Source organism: Chlorocebus sabaeus, chromosome 25 (assembly GCF_047675955.1).
Source record: "Chlorocebus sabaeus isolate Y175 chromosome 25, mChlSab1.0.hap1, whole genome shotgun sequence".
In the NCBI taxonomy this organism is placed as follows: Eukaryota; Metazoa; Chordata; class Mammalia; order Primates; family Cercopithecidae; genus Chlorocebus; species Chlorocebus sabaeus.
This window is the reverse complement of record NC_132928.1, coordinates 4681375-4704049: the sequence shown is the minus strand read 5'-3', so window position 1 is coordinate 4704049 and position 22675 is coordinate 4681375. Positions and strand designations below refer to the sequence as shown.

Sequence of the window (22675 nt, the reverse complement as noted above, 5' to 3'; positions counted from 1 at the left end):
CTATTTTTCCACTCTCTACCTTCATATATTAATCAAATTTTAAACTTAAATTTTATTCAAATTTTGTAGCTCCCACATATAAATGAGAACATGGCATTTGTCTTTTTGTGTCTGACTTAATTCACTTAATAACTTCCAGTTCCGTCTATGTTACTGCAAATGATATGATTTCATTCTTTTTTATGGCTGAATAGTATTTCATTTTGTATATATGTACCACATTTTTTATCCATTCATCCATCAATGGACACTTAGGTTAATTCTGTATCTTTGCTTTTGTGAATACTGCTGCAATAAATGTGTGAATGCAGGTATTCCTTTTATATATTAATTTCTTTTACTTTGGGTAGATACTCAGTAGTGAATTGCTGAATTGAATGGTAATTGTATTTTTAGTTTTTTGAGAACTCTCCCTACTGCTTTCCGTAGTGGCTGTACTAGTTTACATACCCAGTAACAGTGTATAAGAGTTCCCTTTTCTCCACATCCTTACCAACATCTGTTATTTTTTGACTTTGACTTTTTATTAATAGCCATTCTGACTGGGATAGGATGGTATCTCATTCTGGTTTTTGATTTGCATTTCTCTGATTAGTGGTGTTGAGCATGTTTTTCATATACCTATTGGCTGGTTACATGTCTTATTTTGAGAAATGTCTATGCATGTCCTTTGCATACTTTTTAATGGGATTGTTTGTGCTTTTCCTGTTGAATTGTTTCAGTTCCTTGTATATTATGGATCTTAGTTCCCTGTCAAATGAATAGTTTGCAATTTTTTTCTCCCATTCAACAGGCTGTTTTTTCAGTCTGTTGATTATTTGTTTTGCTGTGTAGAAACTTTCTAGTTTAAGTCCCATTTATCTATTTTTATTTTTATTGCCTGTGCTTTTGAGATCTTAGTCACAAATTATTTGCCTAGACCAATGTCCAGGAGAGTTTTCCCTAGTTTTGGATCTTACATTTAAGTCCTTAATCCATTTTGAGATGATATTTGTATGTAATAAGAGATAATGGTCCACTTTCATTCTTCTGCATGTGGCTGTCCAGTTTTCCAGGCATCATTTATTGAAAAGGGTATGCTTTTCCCAATGTAGGTTCTTGTCAGTTTTGTTGCAAGTCAGTTGGCTATAAATATGTGGCTTTAATTCTTGGTTCTTTATTTGGTACAATTGGTCTGTGTGTCTCTTTTTATACCAATGCCATACAGTTTGGGTTATTATAGCTTTGCAGTATATTTTGGAGTCAGGTAATGTGATGCCTCCAGCTTTGTTCTTTTTACTCAGGATTTCTTTGACTGTTCAGGCTCTTTTTTGATTCCATATGAATTTGGGGGATTTTTTTTTCTAATTCTGTTAAGAATGATATTGGTATTTTGATGGGAATTGCATTGAATCTGTAAATTGCTTTTGGCAATATGGTCATTTAAATGATATTAATTCTTCCTATCCATCAGCATGGGATGCTTTTTCATTAGTTTGTGTCATATTCAATTTCTTTCGTTAGTGTTTTATAGTTTTTTATGTAGAGATCTTTTACCTCTTTGGTTAAATTTATTTTTAGGTATTTTTCTTTTGTGGCTATTGAAAATTAGATTGCCGTCTTGATTTATTTCTTGGCTAGGTCATTATTAGTGTATAGAAATGCTACTGATTTTTGTACATTGATTTTGTATCCTGCAACTTTACTGAATTCATCTATAAAATCTAAGCGTTGTTTGGTGGAGTTTTTAGGTATTTCTAGATATAAAATCATATGATCAACAGAGAGGGACCATTTGATTTTCTTTTTTACCAATTTGGATGCCTTTTATATCTTGCTCTGGCCTGAATGTTCTAGCTAGGACTTCCAGTATGAGGTTGAATGAGAGTGGTGAAAGGGGACATCCTTATCTTGTTTCAGTTGTTATAGGAAAGGTTTTCAACTTTAATCCATTCAGTATGATGTTAGCTGTGGGTCTATCCTATGTGGCCTTTGTTACTTTGAGGTATGTTCCTTTTATGCCTGGTTTGTTGAGAGTTTTTATCATGAAACGATTAATTTTGTCAAATGCTTGTTCTGCATTTATTGAGATTATCAAATGACTTTTGTCCTTCATTCTGTTGATGTGATGTATCATGTTTATTGATTTGCATATATTAAACCATCCTTGCTCTCCTGGCATAAATCCCACTTGATCATGGTGTATTTTTTTTTTTTTTTTTGATGTGCTGTTGGATTTGGTTTCCTAGTATTTTGCTGAGGAGTTTTGCATCTGTGTTCATCAGGGATATTGACCTCTTGTTTTCTTTTTTGTTGTTGTTGTGTTCTTGTGTATTACAGATACCAATAAAATTGTTTACAGCCAAAGAAATCATGCGGAGACTACACTAATACCCACACGCAGACTCAAAGCCAAAGTACCGTACCAGCCAGTACCATAGATACATCTTCAGGAAAAAGTCCTTCCCTATGAAAGTAAATTCAAAAATAGGAAGAAGTGACTGTTATACCAGATGCACAGATATTAGCATAAAAACATAAAAAACATGCAAAAGCAAGGACATATGACACCTCTGAAGGAACACAGTAATCCTCCATCAGTAGATCTTAATAAAAAAATTGTCAAAATCTCAGACATGGAACTCAATATTGATTTTAAAGTATCTCAGTGACATACAAGAGGATTGTTAAAAAAATACAAATAAATCAGAAGAATAATTTAGGGCATGATTGAGAAATTTCCTAAAGAGATAAGATTCTTTTGAAAAGAAACAAATAAAAATTCTGGAACTGAAGAATTTACTGAAGGAAATACAAAATACATTTGAAAGCTTCAACAATTGATTAAATCAGGTAGAAAAAAGAATCTCAGAACTTAAAGATAAGTGTTTTGAAATAATTCAGTCAGAAAAAATAAAGAAGTATAAAAAAGAATAAGCAAAGACTTCATAACGTTTGGGACAACATAAAGTGACAAAAGTTATGAATTATTGGTATCCCCAAGGGCAAAGAGAGAAAGGATTAGAAAACCTGTTTTGCAAAATACTAGATAAAAATTTCCCAAGTCTAGCAAGAGATTTAGACATTCAGATACTAGAGGCTCTGTGATCCTCAGGCAGAAACAATGTGGAAAGATCCCTATGGCACATTATGATCAGACCGTCTAAAGTCAAAGATAAAGAAAGAATCTTAAAAACACCAGGAGAAAAGAGCCTTGTCACCTATAAAGGAAACCCCATTAGATTACTATAGATTTCTCTGCAGAAACCTTACAGGCTAGAAAAGAATGAATGATATATTCAAAGTGCTAAAAGAAAAAATAATGCCAACTGAGAATATTATATCAGCTAAAGTGAAGTGAAGGAGAAGTGGTAGTCATTCCTAGATAAATGCTGAAGGAATTCAGGATCACAAAATTGGTCCCCTAAGAAGTGCTCAAGGGAGTCTTAAACCTGAAAGTAAAAGGATGACATTTATCATCATGAACACACATGAAAGTATAAAACTCAGTGGTAAAGCAATCACACAAAGGAGGAAGGGAAAGGACGCAAATGATACCATGGCAGAAATCCGCCAAACCACAACAACAAAAAGAGAAAAATAAAGGAACAAAGAATATATAAAACAACCAAAAAACAATTCACAATATGACAGGAACAAAGCCTCAAATGTCAATAATAACCTTCAACATAAGTGGATTAAATTATTCACTTAAAAGATACAGAATAGCTGAATGGATTTTTAAAAAGATTCAGCTATATGCTGCTTACAAGAAACTCACCTTATCAGTAACAACACATATAGATTGAAAGTAAAGGGATAGATAAGGATATTCCATGCAAATGGAAACCAAAAGGGAGTAGGAGTAGCCATACTTAGATAAAACAGACTTTAAGTCAAGAATAGTAGAAAAGACAAGGTCATTATATAATGATAAAGGAATTAATCCAGCAGGAAGATACAACAGTTCTAAATATATGCAACCAACACTGGAGCACCCATATTAATAAAGCAAATATTACTAGCTATAAAGACTGCCATACGATAATAGTAGGGGACTTCAATACCCCACTCTCAGTATTAGACAGATTATCTAGACAGAAAATCAAAAAAGAAACATTAGATTTGAACTGGACTTGAGACCAAATGAACTTAACAAACATTTACAGAATGTTCTGCCCAACAACTGCAGAATATATATTCTCATTAGCACATGGAATATTCTCTAGGACAGACTAGATTATTAGGCCACAAAACAAGTCTCAACACATTTTTAAAACTAAAAATCAAGTATCTTTTTTTGACCACATTGGAATAAAACTAGAAAGTAATAAGAACAACTATGGAAACTATAAAAATACATGGAAATCTAACAACTTGCTCCTGAATGACCAGTGAGTCAATGAAGAAATTAAGACAGAAACAAAAAAAAATTTTGAAACAAATGAAAATGGAAACATAACATACCAAAACCTGTGGAATATATCAAAATAAGTGCTAATGGGGAATTTTATAGCAATGAATACCTACATGAAAAAAAGTAGAAAGATTACTAATTAACAATCTAATGATGTACCGCAAGGAATTAGAAAAGCAAAGACAAATCAAACCCTAAATTAGTAGAAGAAAAGAAATAATGAAGATCAGATCTAAATGAAATAGTGACTAAAAAACATAAAGAGGATCAATGAAATGAAAAGTTGATCATTTGAAAAGAAATAAAATTGATAATTGATAAACCACAGCCACCAGCAAGACAAACCAGAAAAGGAGAGAGAAAAGACCTAAATAAACAAAATCATAAATGAAAAGGAGACACTACAACTGATACCAAAGAAACATAAAGAATCATTAGAGATTATTATGAACAACTGCATGCCAAAAAAAAAAAAAAAAAGGAAAACCTAGAAGAAATGGATACATCCCTGGACATATACAACCTATTAAGATTGAACCATGAAGAAAGAGAGAACATCAACGAACTAATAGTAACAAGTTCAAAGCTGTAATAAAAAGTCCCCCGTCAAAGAAAAGCCTGGGACCTGATGCCTTCACTGCTGAATTCTACCAAACATTTAAAGAATAACTAATACTAATCCTACTCCAATCCTTCAAGAAAAGTAAAGAGGAGCGAATACTTCCAACTTCATTCTACAAGGCTGGATTTACCCTGAAGCCCAAACCAGAGAAGGACACACAAAAAAGGAAAACTGTACGCAAGTATCACTGATGAAGATAAATGCAGAAATTCTCAACAAAATTCTAGCAAAACGAATTCAACAACACATAAAAAAAATTATTCACCATGTTCAACTGAGATTCTTGCCAGGGATGTAAAGATGGTTCAACATACACAAATCAGTAAATGTGATACATCACATTAACAGAACCAGGAACAAAAATCACATGATTATTTGATTAGTTGTCAAAAAGCATTTTATAAAATTAAACATCCTTTTATGATAAACATCTTCATCAAAATGGGTATAGAAGGAACATACCACACTTACACTCTCCCAAGACTAAACCAGGAAGAAGTTGAATCCCTGAATAGACCAATAGCAGGCCTTGAAATTGAGGCAATAATTAATATCCTACCAACCAAAAAAAGTCCAGGACCAGACAGATTCGCAGCCGAATTCTACCAGAGGTACAAGGAGGAGCTGGTACCATTCCTTCTGAAACTATTCCAATCAATAGAAAAAGAGGGAATCCTCCCTAACTCATTGTATGAGGCCAACATCATCCTGATACCAAAGCCTGGCAGAGACACAACAAAAAAAGAGAATTTTAGACCAATATCCCTGATGAACATTGACGCAAAAATCCTCGATAAAATACTGGCAAACCGGATTCAGCAGCACATCAAAAAGCTTATCCACCATGATCAAGTGGGCTTCATCCCTGGGATGCAAGGCTGGTTCAACATCTGCAAATCAATAAATGTAATCCAGCATATAAACAGAACCACAGACAAGAACCACATGATTATCTCAATAGATGCAGAAAAGGCTTTTGACAAAATTCAACAGCCCTTCATGCTAAAAATGCTCAATAAATTCGGTATTGATGGAACGTACCTAAAAATAATAAGAGCTATTTATGACAAACCCACAGCCAATATCATACTGAATGGGCAAAAACTGGAAAAATTCCCTTTGAAAACTGGCACAAGACAGGGATGCCCTCTCTCACTACTCCTATTCAACATAGTGTTGGAAGTTCTGGCTAGGGCAATCAGGCAAGAGAAAGAAATCAAGGGTATTCAGTTAGGAAAAGAAGAAGTCAAATTGTCCCTGTTTGCAGATAACATGATTATTTATTTAGAAAACCCCATCGTCTTAGCCCAATATCTCCTTAAGCTAAGCAACTTCAGCATAGTCTCAGGATACAAAATCAATGTGCAAAAATCGTAAGTATTCTTATACACCAGTAACAGACAAACCAAATCATGAATGAATTCCCATTCACAATAGCTTCAAAGAGAATAAAATACCTAGGAATCCAACTTAAAAGGGATGTAAAGGACCTCTTCAAGGAGAACTACAAACCACTGCTCAGTGAAATAGAGGACACAAACAAATGGCAGAACATACCATGCTCATGGATAGGAAGAATCAATATTGTGAAAATGGCCATACTGCCCAAGGTAATTTATAGATTCAATGCCATCCCCATTAAGCTACTAAGGACTTTCATCACAGAATTGGAAAAAACTGCTTTAAAGTTCATATGGAACCAAAAAAGAGCCCGCATTGCCAAGACAATCCTAAGTCAAAAGAACAAAGCTGGAGGCATCATGCTACCTGACTTCAAACTATACTACAAGGCTATAGTAACCAAAACAGCATGGTACTGGTACCAAAACAGAGATATAGACCAATGGAACAGAACAGAGCCCTCAGAAATAATACCACACATCTACAGCCATCTGATCTTTGACAAACCTGAGAAAAACAAAAAATGGGGAAAGGATTCCCTATTTAATAAATGGTGCTGGGAAAATTGGCTAGCCATAAGTAGAAAGCTGAAACTGGATCCTTTCCTTATTCCTTATATGAAAATTAATTCAAGATGGATTAGAGACTTAAATGTTAGACCTAAAACCATAAAAACCCTGGAAGAAAACCTAGGTAATACTATTCAGGACATAGGCATGGGCATAGGACATAGGCATGTCTAAAATACCAAAAGCAACAGCAGCAAAAGCCAAAATTGCCGAATGGGATCTAATTAAACTAAAGAGCTTCTGCACAGCAAAAGAAACTACCATCACAGTGAACAGGCAACCTATAGAATGGGAGAAAATTTTTGCAATCTACTCATCTGACAAAGGGCTGATATCCAGAACCTATAAAGAACTCAATCAAATTTACAAGAAGAAAACAAACAACCCCATCAAAAAGTGGGCAAAGGATGTGAACAGACACTTCTCAAAAGAAGACATTCATACAGCCAACAGACACATGAAAAAATGCGCATCATTACTGGCCATCAGAGAAATGTAAATCAAAACCGCAATGAGATACCATCTCATACCAGTTAGAATGGCAATCATTAAAAAATTAGGAAACAACAGGTGCTGGAGAGGATGTGGAGAAATAGGAACACTTTTACACTGTTGGTGGGACTGTAAACTAATTCAACCATTGTGGAAAACAGTGTGGCAATTCCTCAAGGATCTAGAACTAGAAATACCATATGACCCAGCCATCCCATCCCATTACTGAGGATATACCCAAAGGATTATAAATCATGCTGCTATAAAGACACATGCACATGTATGTTTATTGTGGCACTATTCACAATAGCAAAGACTTGGAATCAACCCAAATATCCATCAGTGACAGACTGGATTAAGAAAATGTGGCACATATACACTATGGAATACTATGCAGCCATAAGAAAGGATGAGTTCATGTTCTTTGTAGGGACATGGATGCAGCTGGAAACCATCATTCTCAGCAAATGGTCACAAGAATAGAAAACCAAACACCGCATGTTCTCACTCATAGGTCAGAAATGAACAATGAGATCACTTGGACACAGGAAGGGGATCATCACACACCAGGTCCTATTGTGGGGGGGTGGAAAGGGATAGCATTAGGAGATATACCTAATGTAAATGACAAGTTAATGGGTGCAGCACACCAACATGGCACATGTATACATATGTAACAAACCTACACGGGCACATGTACCCTAAAACTTAAAGTATAATATTAAAAAAAAAAAAAGGAAAATGTGGTATGTATACAAAATGGAATACTATTCAGCCATAAAAAAGAACCCTGTTGTTTACAGCAACGTGAATGGAACTAGTGGCTATTATGCTAAGAGAAATAAGCCAAGCACAGAAAGACAGATATCACATGCTCTCACTCATATGTGGGAGCAAGAAAAATGACTCTCATGCAAATAGAGTAGAATGGTAGTTACCAAAGGCCAGGAAGGGGAGGGGGATGAATTGAAAAAGAGGAATAAATATATTTATTACCACTGAACTATACATGTAAAAATGCTAAAGATGGTAAATTATATATGTATATTTTACCTCGTTAAAAAAGAAATAACAATTTTAAAAATAAAATACTTGACTGACAGTTATTTTCTTCTCAGCATTTTGAGGATATTAATTTATTGTCTTCTGGCATCTGTTGTCTAACAAGCCAGTTAAACAATACACTTTTAGTCTTTTTATTTTGACAGAGTAAGTAGAACCCTCAGATTCACTGGATTATACTCTAATCCTTTTCCCCTATACCTTGTCGTCATTAATCTTGGCATGGCCCTTTTGAACTAATCAAAAAACGGCCGGGCGTGGTGGTTCACGCCTGTAATTCCAGCACTTTGGGAGGCCTAGCCGGGTGGATCACAAGGTCAGGAGATTGAGACCATCCTGGCTAACATGGTGAAACCCCGTCTCTACTAAAAATACAAAAAAAAAAAAAAAAAATTAGCTGGGTTTGGTGGTGGGTGCCTGTTGTCCCAGCTGCTCGGGAGGCTGAGGCAGGACAATGGCGTGAACCTGGGAGGTGGAGCTTGTAGTGAACTGAGATCGCGCCACTGCACTCCAGCCTGGGTGACAGAGCAAGACTCTGTCTCAAAAAAAAAAAAACAAAAAACAACTAATCAGAAAACATGTTGAAGTAATAAACATCTGCAAACCCACTGTATAACACAAGACAGAATATTGAACAATATTTTTTAATCTATGAACTTCTTTTATATGGTTTGGCTCAGTGTCCCCACCCACATCTCTTGTTGTATTGTATTTCTTTGTGTTGGAGGAGGGGCCTGGTGGGAGGTGACTAAATCATGGAGGCAGATGAATCCTTTGTCAAATAAATGTTAAATGTTATTTCAGTTGTCTATTACTGTGTGACAAACCACCTTAAACTCTTGTAGCTTCAATCAACAACAGTTTCTCTTGATTCTAGACTGAGCTGAGTAGTTTTGCTGCTCCATGTGGCGTTGCACTCATTCAGCTGGCTGCATTCATTTGATGGTTGATCTGGGCTGAAGCGAAGAAAGCTTCACTTACATGGTGCTTTAGTGCTTTCTCACATACTATTCCATGTGGCTGACTTGGGTGGTCATGGTCATCTCAGGGTAGTCAGACTTCCCACATAGTGGATAGCTTTAAAAGGGAAAGTGAAAGCTGGCAGGTTTCTTAAGGGCTGGGCCTAGAACTGGCTAATATTATTTTCACAGTATTCTGTTGGTCAAAGGAATTCACTAAGACCAGCCCAGATTCAAAAAGAGGAGAAATAGACCCCACTTTTTGATGAGTGGAGTAGCATCCATGTATATCAATCAATAAATGGTGGTTATCTTTGGAGACTGTGTTACATATCTTTTGTAAACATCCCACAGTGTGCAGCTTGTCTTTTTATTTTCTTTAGAGTGAGGTTTAATAAATAAATTCCTAATTTTAATACAATTTAGTTTTTGGAATTTTATATTATATTCTTGTTTGTAAGTTATTCACTATCCCTAGATCAGAAAATTGTTCAGTTTTCAAGTTTTACTTCTCACATTTCAGTCACTCTGAAAAACCTTTTTTGTCCTTGTTTTGTTTGTATATTTGGTGTGAGTCAGGAAACGAATCTAATTTTATTTCTTTCCCCTTATGGCTTTTTTTTTTCTAGCTGGATTATTTTTCCACCTTATTTGATATGTCACTTGTTATATATCAATGTTTCATCTACTTTTTTTTTTTTTTTTTTTTTTTTTTTTTGCGACAGAGTCTTGCTCTGTTGCCCAGGCTGGAGTGTAGTGGCACGATCTCGACTCACTGCACCCTCCGCCTCCCGGGTACAAGTGATTGTCCTGCCTCAGCCTCCTGAGTGACTAGGATTACAGGCATGCACCACTACACCTGACTAATTTTTGTATTTTGAGTAGAGATGGGATTTTACCATGTTAGTCAGGCTGGTCTTGAACTCCTGACCTCAGGTGATTTGTTCTCTTTGGCTTCCCAAAGTGCTGGGATTACAGGCGTGAGCCACCGCTCCCAGCCTCATCTGCATTTGGTACTGTTTCTGTGATTTCCATAATGTTATCTGTAAATTTCTGTGTTCCAGTACTATGCTGCCTCAGTTACTAAAGATTTATTATTATTCTACTATTAGACTCTCCTTCATGTTATTTTTTTCCCAGAAATGTCTTGGCTATTCCTGAGCTTTTATTCTTCTATATACATTTAATCATCTTGACAAGGTCTATCAAACAAACAAACAAAAAAACTGTTGAGATTCTGATTGGAGTTATATTGACTGTAAAGAATTGATGTCTTTGTAAGTTTTTCTACTCAGTAATTTGCTCTTTTGATCCTCTCGATTGTAGGTTTATTTTCTATTTTTAAACATTTCTGCTCTAATCTTTAGTATTATTCTACTTTGGATTTATAAAGTTTTACTTTTTCTAACTTCTTAATTTGGATACTTAATTTAGATAATATTTCTTGTTTTCTAGTATAAGCATTTTATGGCTGTATATTTACCTATGAGTACCTCTTTAGCTGCATCTCACAAGTTTTAATTTTAATATTGTAGCATTTATTTCTTAATATTTTAAATTTTCTATCATTTCTTTTTTTGAAATGTGAGTTATTTAGACATGTGTTTATTGATTTCCACATTTATGGGGTTTCATGATTCATCTATTTCTACTCTAATTGTATCGTAGTCATAGAATTTGGGCTATATGATGATAAATCATTTCAAATGTGTTGACTTACATTATGATCCAGTAGGTGGTTGATTTTCAAACTATGCCATATGCGCTTAAAATTATATGTATTCCTCACTTCTTGAGTTTTATATAATATATATGTTAAATCAAACTTTTAAATTGGGTTGTTAAAATCTGTATCCTTAATGTTTTTGTTTGTTTGTTAGTTTTGGCAGGAAAAGGTTGGCCTGATTAACTGAAATAAGTTTGTTAAAATGCCTCATTATCATACTAGATTTATTTTTTCTCCCTATGGTTCTTTCAGTTTTTGCAATATGTATTATATGTTTACACATTTGCATTCCATATTTAGAAGCCATGTTGTTAAGTCCAAGTTCCAAACTCTTCTGTTTTATTTTCCGGGCAAAATGAACATTTAGTCACTATGTAGTGATCCTCTTTCTATCTAGTGACTCTTTCTGCTTGAATATCTTTTTTTCTGATATAAATATAGCTATAATATTTTTATTTTCTTTAATAGTTGCCTGGTATATCTCTTTCCTGTACTTGCATCCTTGTTGTATCCTTATGTTTCAGAAATTTGTCTTTTGAATAGGGTATAACTGAACTTTCTTCTCAATTTTGATATCATTGTCCTTTTAGATAATTTAGTTCATTTATATTGATTATAATTAGTAATATGTTTCTATTTATTTCTGCCACTTTATTTTGTAGTTTCTCTTTTGTTCTGACTTTTCTGTTTATCTTTCTGTCTCCTCTTAGACTGGTTGCTTATATATTTATTTTTATTTCACCCCCCACCCCCAACTGTTAGCTTGAAATTTATGCATTCTATATATCCTTTAGTCATTACCATAAAAATTTTAAGATGCATACTTATCAAAGCATAAGTTTAATCCATCTGTTTTTCTTCCCCCAGAAAATGCAAGTATCTGAAAACATTTTAGTTCTGATCATTCCCCCTCCTGACCTCTGCACTGTTATTGTTGGATAATTTCGTTCTATCTCACTTTTAATCCCATAATAATTATTGTTTTATGCAGTATTTGTTTAGCTTTACTGATGTATTACTTTTTTTGCTCATAATTTTTTCTTTCATCTGAGTCCTTCCACTTGGGATCATAGTACTTCTTTTTTGAAGTCCTTTAGGATAATTTTTATGTATGTTTATTTTATTTGCCTAGAAATGTCTTTATCTTGCCTTTATTCTTGAAACATATTTTTACCAGTTATAGAATTCCAAGTTGATGGTTATTTTTCCTTAGCACATTGAAAATATTGTATCATTTTCTTGGTTTAGATTTTACCGTCAAGAAGCCCATTCTTAGTCCAGTGATTTTCCAGCTTAAGTAATCTATCTCTAGTACCATTAGGATCTCCTCCTTGTCTTTGGCATTCTGCAGTTTCACTATGTTGGGGGAGTGTGTGTGTGTGTGTGTGTGTATCCACATGTGGGTGCTCATGTGTATATATGTATGAACATATGTTCATTCTGCTTAGAATTTGTTGGACTTTATGAAACTGAAGATTTATGTCTGGAAGATTATTCTCAGTCATTATGGTCCCCATTTCTGTCTCCTTCCAGACTCTTGATTCGTTTTGTCTGATTTATTACTTTATTCTCTGTAGTAGTTAACCTGTCTTTTATTTTTTTAGATCTACCTGAACAAAAATAAGATTACTGTTTGGGAAAGTGAAGGAGGAAATGAATATTGTATGGGCAACCGATTAAAGTCAACCACAACTATCCTTTATTTTAAACTTTTTCTCATGTTTTTAATCCCTCTCTTATATAAACACATAGTTTGTTTTGCCTCTGATACTTTGGAAGGTTCATGCATTATTATTTTTTATCAAGACTTGTAATATAATACATTATATTTCAACCTGTATTTTGTGAGCTATGTATTTTAGATAGCATCTATTGACTGCCCACTGCAAAATGAAGATATTAGAATGTAATTCATGAATTTACCTTTTATCCAATGTCTCCTACTCCCACATTTCCATTGTTTATGTTATAATTTTTGTTCTTCTTATGGATAATTTTACACTTTTTAATAACATATTTAAACTTCCGTTATTTTATTTATCAGCCTTAACCAGTCAGTGTCTGTTGACCTCTGTTTCTGAAAGATGAGGAAAACAAATCACTTATGCTACCTACATTCCATCTACCTCCCTTTCCTCCCATCTTGATTTTGTTTTACTTGTACTATTACTTCAATACTCATGTTTAGATTTTATTTACTATCTAAATATAAGTATAGAAATAAAATTTTGTTCTGTGTTCATAAGTCCCTTCATTGTTTTGACTTAGTTCTGTATTTAAATGAGTTTAATGCTGTTATTATTATTTTCTTTATTTATAAGTTGTCCTTTTTAAATGTCTGTGTTGGTGGGATCTATTGTCATGTGCCTTTTACAAGAAAGTATTATGGGTGATATTTTTATTGAATTTTTCATGTTTTGAAATGGTTGTTATCTTCATGCTTAAATGAAAACTTGGCTCTGTATAAAATTCTTAAGCTATTCTTTTTATTTCTCTTAGGAAATATTCTGGCATTTGAATGTTGCCGTGGAGAAGTATGAGGTTAACTTGATGTTTTTTACTTGTCTGATATGAAAAAAGTAGCTCATTTAATTTTTTTTACAGTTTGGTTAGTAATGAGTTTGAGCAATCTTTCTTGTTTGTTGGATATTTGTTGGTAATGATTAGAGCATGAATATGTAAGTCACTCCAAAGTCAATGCTGAGGTTGGGGTTAGCATATACTCTCTTGAAGGAGTTGGCAAATGATGGCCTGTCAGCCAAATCTGGCCTGCCACCTGTTTTTGTATGTTTATAAGCTAAGAATGGTTTTTACACATGAAAATTCACAACCACTTTAGTGATAGGTAACACTAACTTCGAATCCCAGTTAAGTGAGATGTTATCTTCCCCAAAGAACACTATTTTTCTTATAGGCCTGTATTACAAAAAAACATACATAATTATTGTTATCACTTATTGAATTTCATCAATAAAACATTTGTGGCAATTTGTTTTCTCTTTTGTTATATGGTACCTATGTAATAGCCTCAATTTTGCCTTTTGACTCACAAAGTCTAAAATATTTATTCTTTGGCTCTTTTTATTTTATTTTATTTTTTTGAGACAGAGTCTCACTCAGTTGCCCAGGCTGGAGTGCAATGGTGCGATCTCAGCTCATGGCAACCTCTGCCTCCCAGGTTCCAGCGATTCGCCTGCCTCAGCCTCTCAAATAGCTGGGATTACAGGCATGCACCACCACTCCTGGCTAATTTTTGTATTTTTAGTAGAGGCGGGGTTTTGCCATGTTGCCCAAGCTGGTCTCGAACTCCTGGCATCATATGATCCGCCCACCTTGGCCTCCCAAAGTGCTGGGATTACAGACCTTAGCCACTGCACCTGGCCACTTTGGTTCTTTTTCAAAAAAAGTTTATTGACTCTTGCTTTATTGCAAGTTCAGAATGGATTTGATTTAGGGATTTTTTTTTTTTTTTTTTTTTTTAAATCCAGTGCAATCTACTTCCCTTAGGATATGTTTCTTCGTCTTATCTCCAGTTATGGTCACAGTTGTATCCTTCAGTTGTTGGCTGCAGTGAATGATCCTTCTGTGGCCTTTCTTGATATTCTTTGGGTCATGAGTAGGACTCTTTGTGCACCTTGAGTCTTGTCAATAGGTAGACTGTCCTACATTGATGTTATAGTTGTCAGCTTCATACCTACTGTGTAGATTTTTTTTTTTTTTTTTTTTTTTTTTTATGAGACAGAGTCTCCCTCTGTCACCCAGGCTGGAGTGCAGTGGCGCAATGTCCGCTCACTGCAAGCTCCGCCTCCCATGTTCACGACATTCTCCTGCCTCAGCCTCCCGAGTAGCTGGGACTACGGGTGCCTGCCACCAGGCCTGGCTAATATTTTGTATTTTTAGTAGAGACGGGGTTTCACCGTGGGCTCAATCTCCTGACTCCTGATCCACCCACCTCGGCCTCCCAAAATGCTGGGATTACAGGCGTGAGCCACCGCGCCCGGCCGCATTTCTATTCTAGTAAGACTATTCTTTTTTTTTTTTTTTTTTTTTTTTTGAGACGAGTCTCGCTCTGTATCCCTGGCTGGACTGCAGTGGCCGGATCTCAGCGCACTGCAAGCTCCGCCTCCCGGGTTTACGCCATTCTCCTGCCTCAGCCTCCGGAGTAGCTGGGACTACAGGCGCCCGCCACCTCGCCCGGCTAGTTTTTTGTATTTTTAGTAGAGACGGGGTTTCACCGTGTTAGCCAGGATGGTCTTGATCTCCTGACCTCGTGATCCGCCCGTCTCGGCCTCCCAAAGTGCTCGGATTACAGGCTTGAGCCACCGCGCCCGGCCTTTTTTTTTTTTTTTTTTTTTTTTTTTTTTTTTTTTTTTTAAATGACGGAGTCTCGCTCTGCCGCCCAGGCTGGAGTACAGTGGCCGGATCTCAGCTCACTGCAAGCTCCGCCTACCGGGTTCACGCCATTCTGCCTCAGCCTCCCGAGTAGCTGGGACTACAGGCGCCAGCCACCTCGCCCGGCTAGTTTTTTGTATTTTTAGTAGAGACGGGGTTTCACCGTGTTAGCCAGGATGGTCTCGATTTCCTGACCTCGTGATCCGCCTGTCTCGGCCTCCCAAAGTGCTGGGATTACAGGCTTGAGCCACCGTGCCCGGCTAGTAAGAACGACTCTTACCCCTGGCTTATTTCAGTCTATCTTAGTTGATCTATCTGAAGCATATTCATTTGCCAGCTAAAACGTTTTCTATTCTCCATTGATTCCAGTCTTTTTTTTTTTTTTTAATGTCAGCTCTTTATTATTACTTTACTATACATTTTTAAAAAAATTATTCTTTAAGATCTAGGGTACATGTGCATAACGTGCAGATTTGTTACATATGTATACTTGTGCCATGTTGGTGTGCTGCACCCATCAACTCGTCATTTACATCAGGTATAACTCCCAGTGCAATCCCTCCCGCCACCCCCCTCCCCGTGATAGGCCCCAGTGTGTGATGTTCCCCTTCCCGAGTCCAAGTGATCTCATTGTTCAGTTCCCACCTATGAGTGAGAACATGCGGTGTTTGGTTTTCTGTTCTTGCCATAGTTTGCTGAGAATGATGGTTTCCAGCTGCATCCATGTCCCCACAAAGGACACAAACTCATCCTTTTTTATGGCTGCATAGTATTCCCTGGTGTATATGTGCCACATTTTCTTAATCCAGTCTGTCACTGATGGACATCTGAGTTGATTCCAAGTCTTTGTTATTGTGAATAGTGCCACAATAAACATACATGTGCTTGTGTCTTTATAGCAGCATGATTTATAATCCTTTGGGTATATACCCAGTAATGGGATGGCTGGGTCATGTGGTACTTCTAGTTCTAGGTCCTTGAGGAATCGCCATACTGTTTTCCATAATGGTTGAACTAGTTTACAATCCCACCAACAGTGTAAAAGTGTTCCTATTTCTCCACATCCTCTGCAGCACCTGTTGTTTCCTGACTTTTTAATGATTGCCATTCTAACTGGTGTGAGATGGTATCTCATTGTGGTTTTGATTTGCATTTCTCTGATGGCCAGTGATGATGAGCATTTTTTCATGTGTCTGTTGGCTGTATGAATGTCCTCTTTTGAGAAATGTCTGTCATATCCTTTGCCCACTTTTTGATGAGGTTGTTTGTTTTTTTCTTGTAAATTTGTTTGAGTTCTTTGTAGGTTCTGGATATTAGCCCTTTGTCAGATGAGTAGATTGCAAAAATTTTCTCCCATTCTATAGGTTGCCTGTTCACTCTGATGGTAGTTTCTTTTGCTGTGCAGAAGCTCTTTAGTTTAATTAGATCCCCTTTGTCAATTTTGGCTTTTGTTGCCGTTGCTTTTGGTGTTTTAGACATGAAGTCCTTGCCCATGCCTATGCCCTGAATGGTATTACCTAAGTTTTCTTCTAGGGTTTTTATGGTATTAGGTCTAACATTTAAGTCTCTAATCCATCTTGAATTAATTTTCGTATAAGGAATAAGGAAAGGATCCAGTTTCAGCTTTCTACTTATGGCTAGCCAATTTTCCCAGCACCATTTATTAAATAGGGAATCCTTTCCCCATTTCTTGTTTTTCTCAGGTTTGTCAAAGATCAGATAGCTGTAGATGTGTGGTATTATTTCTGAGGACTCTGTTCTGTTCCATTGGTCTATATCTCTGTTTTGGTACCAGTACCATGCTGTTTTGGTTACTGTAGCCTTGTAGTATAGTTTGAAGTCAGGTAGCGTGATGCCTCCAGCTTTGTTCTTTTGACTTAGGATTGTCTTGGAGATGCGGGCTCTTTTTTGGTTCCATATGAACTTTAAAGCAGTTTTTTCTAATTCTGTGAAGAAAGTCATTGGTAGCTTGATGGGGATGGCATTGAATCTATAAATTACCTTGGGCAGTATGGCCATTTTCACAATATTGATTCTTCCTATCCATGAGCACGGTATGTTCTTCCATTTGTTTATGTCCTCTTTTATTTCACTGAGCAGTGATTTGTAGTTCTCCTTGAAGAGGTCCTTTACATCCCTTTTAAGTTGGATTCCTAGGTATTTTATTCTCTTTGACGCAATTGTGAATGGAAGTTCATTCATGATTTGGCTCTCTGTTTGTCTGTTACTGGTGTATAAGAATGCTTGTGATTTTTGCGCATTAATTTTGTATCCTGAGACTTTGCTGAAGTTTCTTACCAGCTTAAGGAGATTTTGGGCTGAGACAATGGGGTTTTCTAAATATACAATCATGTCATCTGCAAACAGGGACAATTTGACTTCTTGTTTTCCTAACTGAATCCCCTTGATTTCTTTCTCTTGCCTGATTGCCCTAGCCAGTACTTCCAACACTATATTGAGTAGGAGTGGTGAGAGAGGGCATCCCTGTCTTGTGCCAGTTTTCAAAGGGAATTTTTCCAGTTTTTGCCCATTCAGTATGATATTGGCTGTGGGTTTGTCATAAATGGCTTTTATGATTTTGAGATATGTTCCGTCAATACCAAATTTATTGAGAGTTTTTAGCATGAAGGGCTGTTGAATTTTTTTCCAGTCTTAAATTTTTACCTTTAATTCTTCTGTTATGGTGCATGGCCATGTAGCACATCAACTTTATTTAAAGACTTTCTGTATCTTGTTAGATTTCCCTCGGTAATCAGAAAGAAACTCACCTTTTTATATTTCATTACTGACTCCCTTTTGTTCTATTCTATCTGAAGAATGGTGGTAATATATGGATGTGGCCTTTTAGTGCTTAGTGAATGGTGAAATTAGTTTATCAACTTCAGCTACCACTTCTGATGACTTTCGTAAGTTCTTTTTGATAATTTCCCCTAGGAAAATAATCTTAAAACTTACCATTATCTTTAACATGCTATTTAATGTAAACTAAAATTGTATGTACATAAACCAATGCATGTAAGATGGAAAAAAATTGCCGTAGAAAGGAAGTTAGACAATATAGAGATTGCCCTGAGAAAGCTAACTAGCTTTGTGAAGGGTTTGGAAATTATACTGTAAGAAACAAAAGCAGTCAGGATATTATATTAAGCCTATTGAGAAGCTGGGAACTATATATGCCATTTTGAATACCAATAGTCATAGTTGTCAGATTGTATTGTATATTAAAGATAATAATGTGAATTTTTTTTACAGCCAGTTACTTTGTAGTTTCACTCAGAAAAACATATGGAAACATTTATACCCATTGATTTTACAACTGAAAATCAAGAGATGGACAAGGAGGAAACCAACACAAAACCAAGGTAAAAATAAGATAAAATAAAATGAGAGTTTTTTCTAAAGTAAGATTTCAGCAGTATATGGCTGGTGTTAAGTCATTCTGACAGTGAAGGACTTAAAATATATCAGAATTTACTGATGATTCTAGAGTTTAGAAAAATCTTAGTTTCTCAGGGAGTATTTTCTAACAAGATAGGCAAGTTAACACTGGTTGTTGGCTCCTTCCCCCAGACCAACCTTGGATATGCCAAAACAGTGAGAAGGAGGTTGTTGGATATGACAAATTAACCAACAACTGAGAAATCCTAGGAAAGCAAAAGGCATCATTTGTAACAGTATTGAAAAATAGGTACATTGGATACATAAATACTTTTTTGTTTTTTGAGACAGAGTCTTGCTCTGTCACCTAGACTGGAATGCAGTGGCATGATCTTGGCTCACTGTAACCTCTGCCTCCCAGGTTCAAGCGATTCTCCAACCTCAGCCTCCCTAGTAGCTAGGATTACAGGCACCCACCACCACACCTGGCTAACTTTTTTTGTAGTTTTAGTAGAGAAGGGGTTTCACCATTTTGACCAGGCTGGTCTTGAACTGCTGACCTCATGATCCACCCACCTCGGCCTCCCAAATAAATACTATTTTTTTAAATGATGTAATTATGCCCTTTATGAAAAAATTATAAACTTTAATTGAGAATTCAACAAAATTTATATAGAAAAGCAAAGGGTCAAGAATATGTAAAACACTCCTTAAAAGAAAATCTGATAGTCTTGACCTACAACTCTTAAAACTTATTATAAAGCTATCATAATTAAGGAGTGTGCTGTAGAAACAAGGATACACAAATAAAGAATAAAGAACCCAAGAACAGACCATTGTATTCATTTTAAGTGAACATAGACTTGGCGTTATAGGTTAGTGAAGATTAAGCGGGCATGTTCAATAATGGTGCTGTGACAATTGTATAACCTTATTGGCTGGGGACAAGGGAAGAAATGGAGCCTCTTACAATATACCCAAAAGTCAAGGATTTAAGGACTTATGTGTTAATTAAAAGACTTGTAAAAGGTAAAACTTTATGTTAGGAAAACATATAAGCTCATTTTGTCATTACCTTGGACTGAGGAAAGATTTCTTTTTTTTTTTGCTTTCTTTTTTTTTGAGATGGAGTCTCATTCTGTCGCCCAGGCTGGAGTTCAGTGGCCAGATCTCAGCTCACTGCAAGCTCTGCCTCCCTGGTTTACGCCATTCTCCTGCCTTAGCCTCCCCAGTAGCTGGGATTACAGGCGCCCGCCACCTCACCCGGCTAGTTTTTTGTATTTTTTAGTAGAGATGGGGTTTCACCGTGTTAGCCAGGATGGTCTCGATCTCCTGACCTCGTGATCCGCCCGTCTCGGCCTCCCAAAGTGCTGGGATTACAGGCTTGAGCCACCGCTCCCGGCCTGAAAGATTTCTTAAGAAGTCATAAACAATACAAACCATAAAGGAAAATGCAGATAAATTATATTAAAATTAGTAACTTCTGTTTATAAAGACATCAAGAAAGTGAAAAGATAATTCCAAATGAGAGATATAAAGTGACAAAAGATTGCTGCTCAAAATGTGTAAATAACTACTACACATTGTTTACAAAATGGCAAAAAATTCAGTACCAAAAAAAAAAAAAAAAAAGGTGGGGAGGACAACAGATACAGATAGACATTTTAATGAAGAGGAAAATTTTCAAGATGTTTATAAACAAAGTGGGAACTCAAAACGCTCAAAGGAAAAGGATTTAAGTTAAGAATAATACCTAATAAGCGATCTATAAATAAGTTCAAAGACATTGTGCTTTCTTTGTCATAGAAAAGAAATATTACCTTCCTAATGATTTGATTAAGTATTTTTCTTTAATATACCAATAGATAAAGTACTTTTTTTCCTTAACAGTACATATAAGCCTTTACAGAACCTAGAATTTTCTCTGCTTTATAAAACTGTGATCTATAATATAAGTCGATTGTAGGCAGTAATTTTGGATTCTGTTCTTATGAAAAGGTTTTTCCAACAGTAGAGAGTTGGCCAATGTCCTGTGAAAAAAAAGGAAGGCAATATATGGGTATGAAATTTCAGAAAATTGTGTTCTGACTTCACTCTGTTTAATTGGGTAGCAGTTCTTATCTTCTAAAGTGAGATCAAGATTCACAAGGCCCTAACACCAGTTAGACCTATTTAAAATCTAACTAGACTCTCCATGTAAATGTTACAGATCTTTTTCAAAGTGCCTATCAAAAATATTTGAGTGAATAGATATTATATTGTATTGTAAAGTCAGAATAAATATTTAATCTTTCAGTTATGGAGAATGTTAATCATAGTATTTATTAAACCTAAGAAGCTGTTTTAATTATAAATGTGAAATTGTAGGTAATATGCTAATAGCTCAGTATTTTGTTGGTGTGATTTTTCCATTTATTTTCTTAGAATTGTTTTCTTTGTCATTTAGACTTTTAAAATATGAAGAGAAAAAATACGAAGATATAAAACCATTAGAGACTCAACCAACTGAAATAGCAGAAAAGGAAACATTGGAATATAAAACAGTTAAAGCATTCACTGAATCTTTGAAGTCAGAGAAAACAGAAGGTATTTATCAAGATTACTATTTAGGCATGTTGGTTTATATTTTAGTTTATGGAAATTGAAATAAATTTTTCATAGCATTAAATTAAGGAAACAAGTGAAACATATTGAAATATTAGTGTCTACTTTCAAAATATAAAGTTGGGTATTTTACTCACTTCATTAGTCATAGCAGTTAGCAGTGTCTTCAAATACAAAGCTTGCTCTTCAACGGGAACATAATCTAACTATTCATAATAGTAATAAAAGTAACAGGAATATTACTAATACCAGTGAAATGTCAGAATATCTGATATGTCTATAGCACTTTACAGTTTCCATCACTTTTTCATGCATATCATGTCATTTTTTTGAGGTACAGACCTTACAGGTGGGTCACGGTTCTCCTAAGTCCCCAGTGCCTCTGACTGTGTTGTGACCTCCTTTATTGCTCTTACCTACTAGTATCTAATTACTCCCTCACATATTTCCATTTTTTAAGTCTTCTTTCATTCTTCACTCAAATTCTACCATTTCCAGGATTTGATTTTATTTTTTACCACAACTTCCTTTCTCATCCAACACTTTTATGTCCTCACTTTTATAAGCTTTCAGCCCCATTTATGGTGCTTGTGTGGGGAAAACTGTACCTCCTCTCCTTTGAAGTAAATCCCACCAGCTCATTTTGGAGCTCTGCTTCTGCCATTTCCTCAGGAAATTGGGGTCCATCAGATATGTTCTCTGATGTCTTTTTTTCTCCTGGCTCTTTTTCTGTCAGCATATAAACAAGCTACATGCTTAAACACCTTAAACAAAACAACCCAGAAACATCTTTGGTTCTGTATTGGCTTCTCACAGTTATCAGGATTCTTGAAAGAGTAGCCTAGACTTCCTTACCTCTAATTCATTCCTCAACCTGGATTCCACCTCTTTCCTTCTATTGGTAAGACTCTTTCAAGGTCACCAGATACCTCCTCGTTGCTAATCTTTATAAAATAATTAATTTGTAAATAAAATAATTTGTATTTCACTGCATCATTCTGCAATATTTTATTATTTGACCACTTATTTCCATTATTTCCCCCTTGACTTTTAAGGAAATACTCACCTGGCTTT

General features: G+C 35.6%; 1 protein-coding gene across 4 annotated transcripts in view; it reads left to right on the top strand.

Moving 5' to 3' along the window:
* The window catches only part of DNAH14 (dynein axonemal heavy chain 14), a 528962-nt gene that overhangs the window by 1908 nt on the left and 504379 nt on the right, over window positions 1-22675 (top strand). For all 4 annotated transcript variants that reach the window (XM_073011492.1, XM_073011489.1, XM_073011491.1 and 1 more), the window contains exons 2-3: window positions 18872-18981; window positions 21444-21583. In XM_073011492.1, the coding sequence (XP_072867593.1) occupies window positions 18905-18981; window positions 21444-21583 (217 nt within the window). In that variant the 5' untranslated portion in view covers window positions 18872-18904. The remainder of the gene's footprint in view (window positions 1-18871; window positions 18982-21443; window positions 21584-22675) is intronic.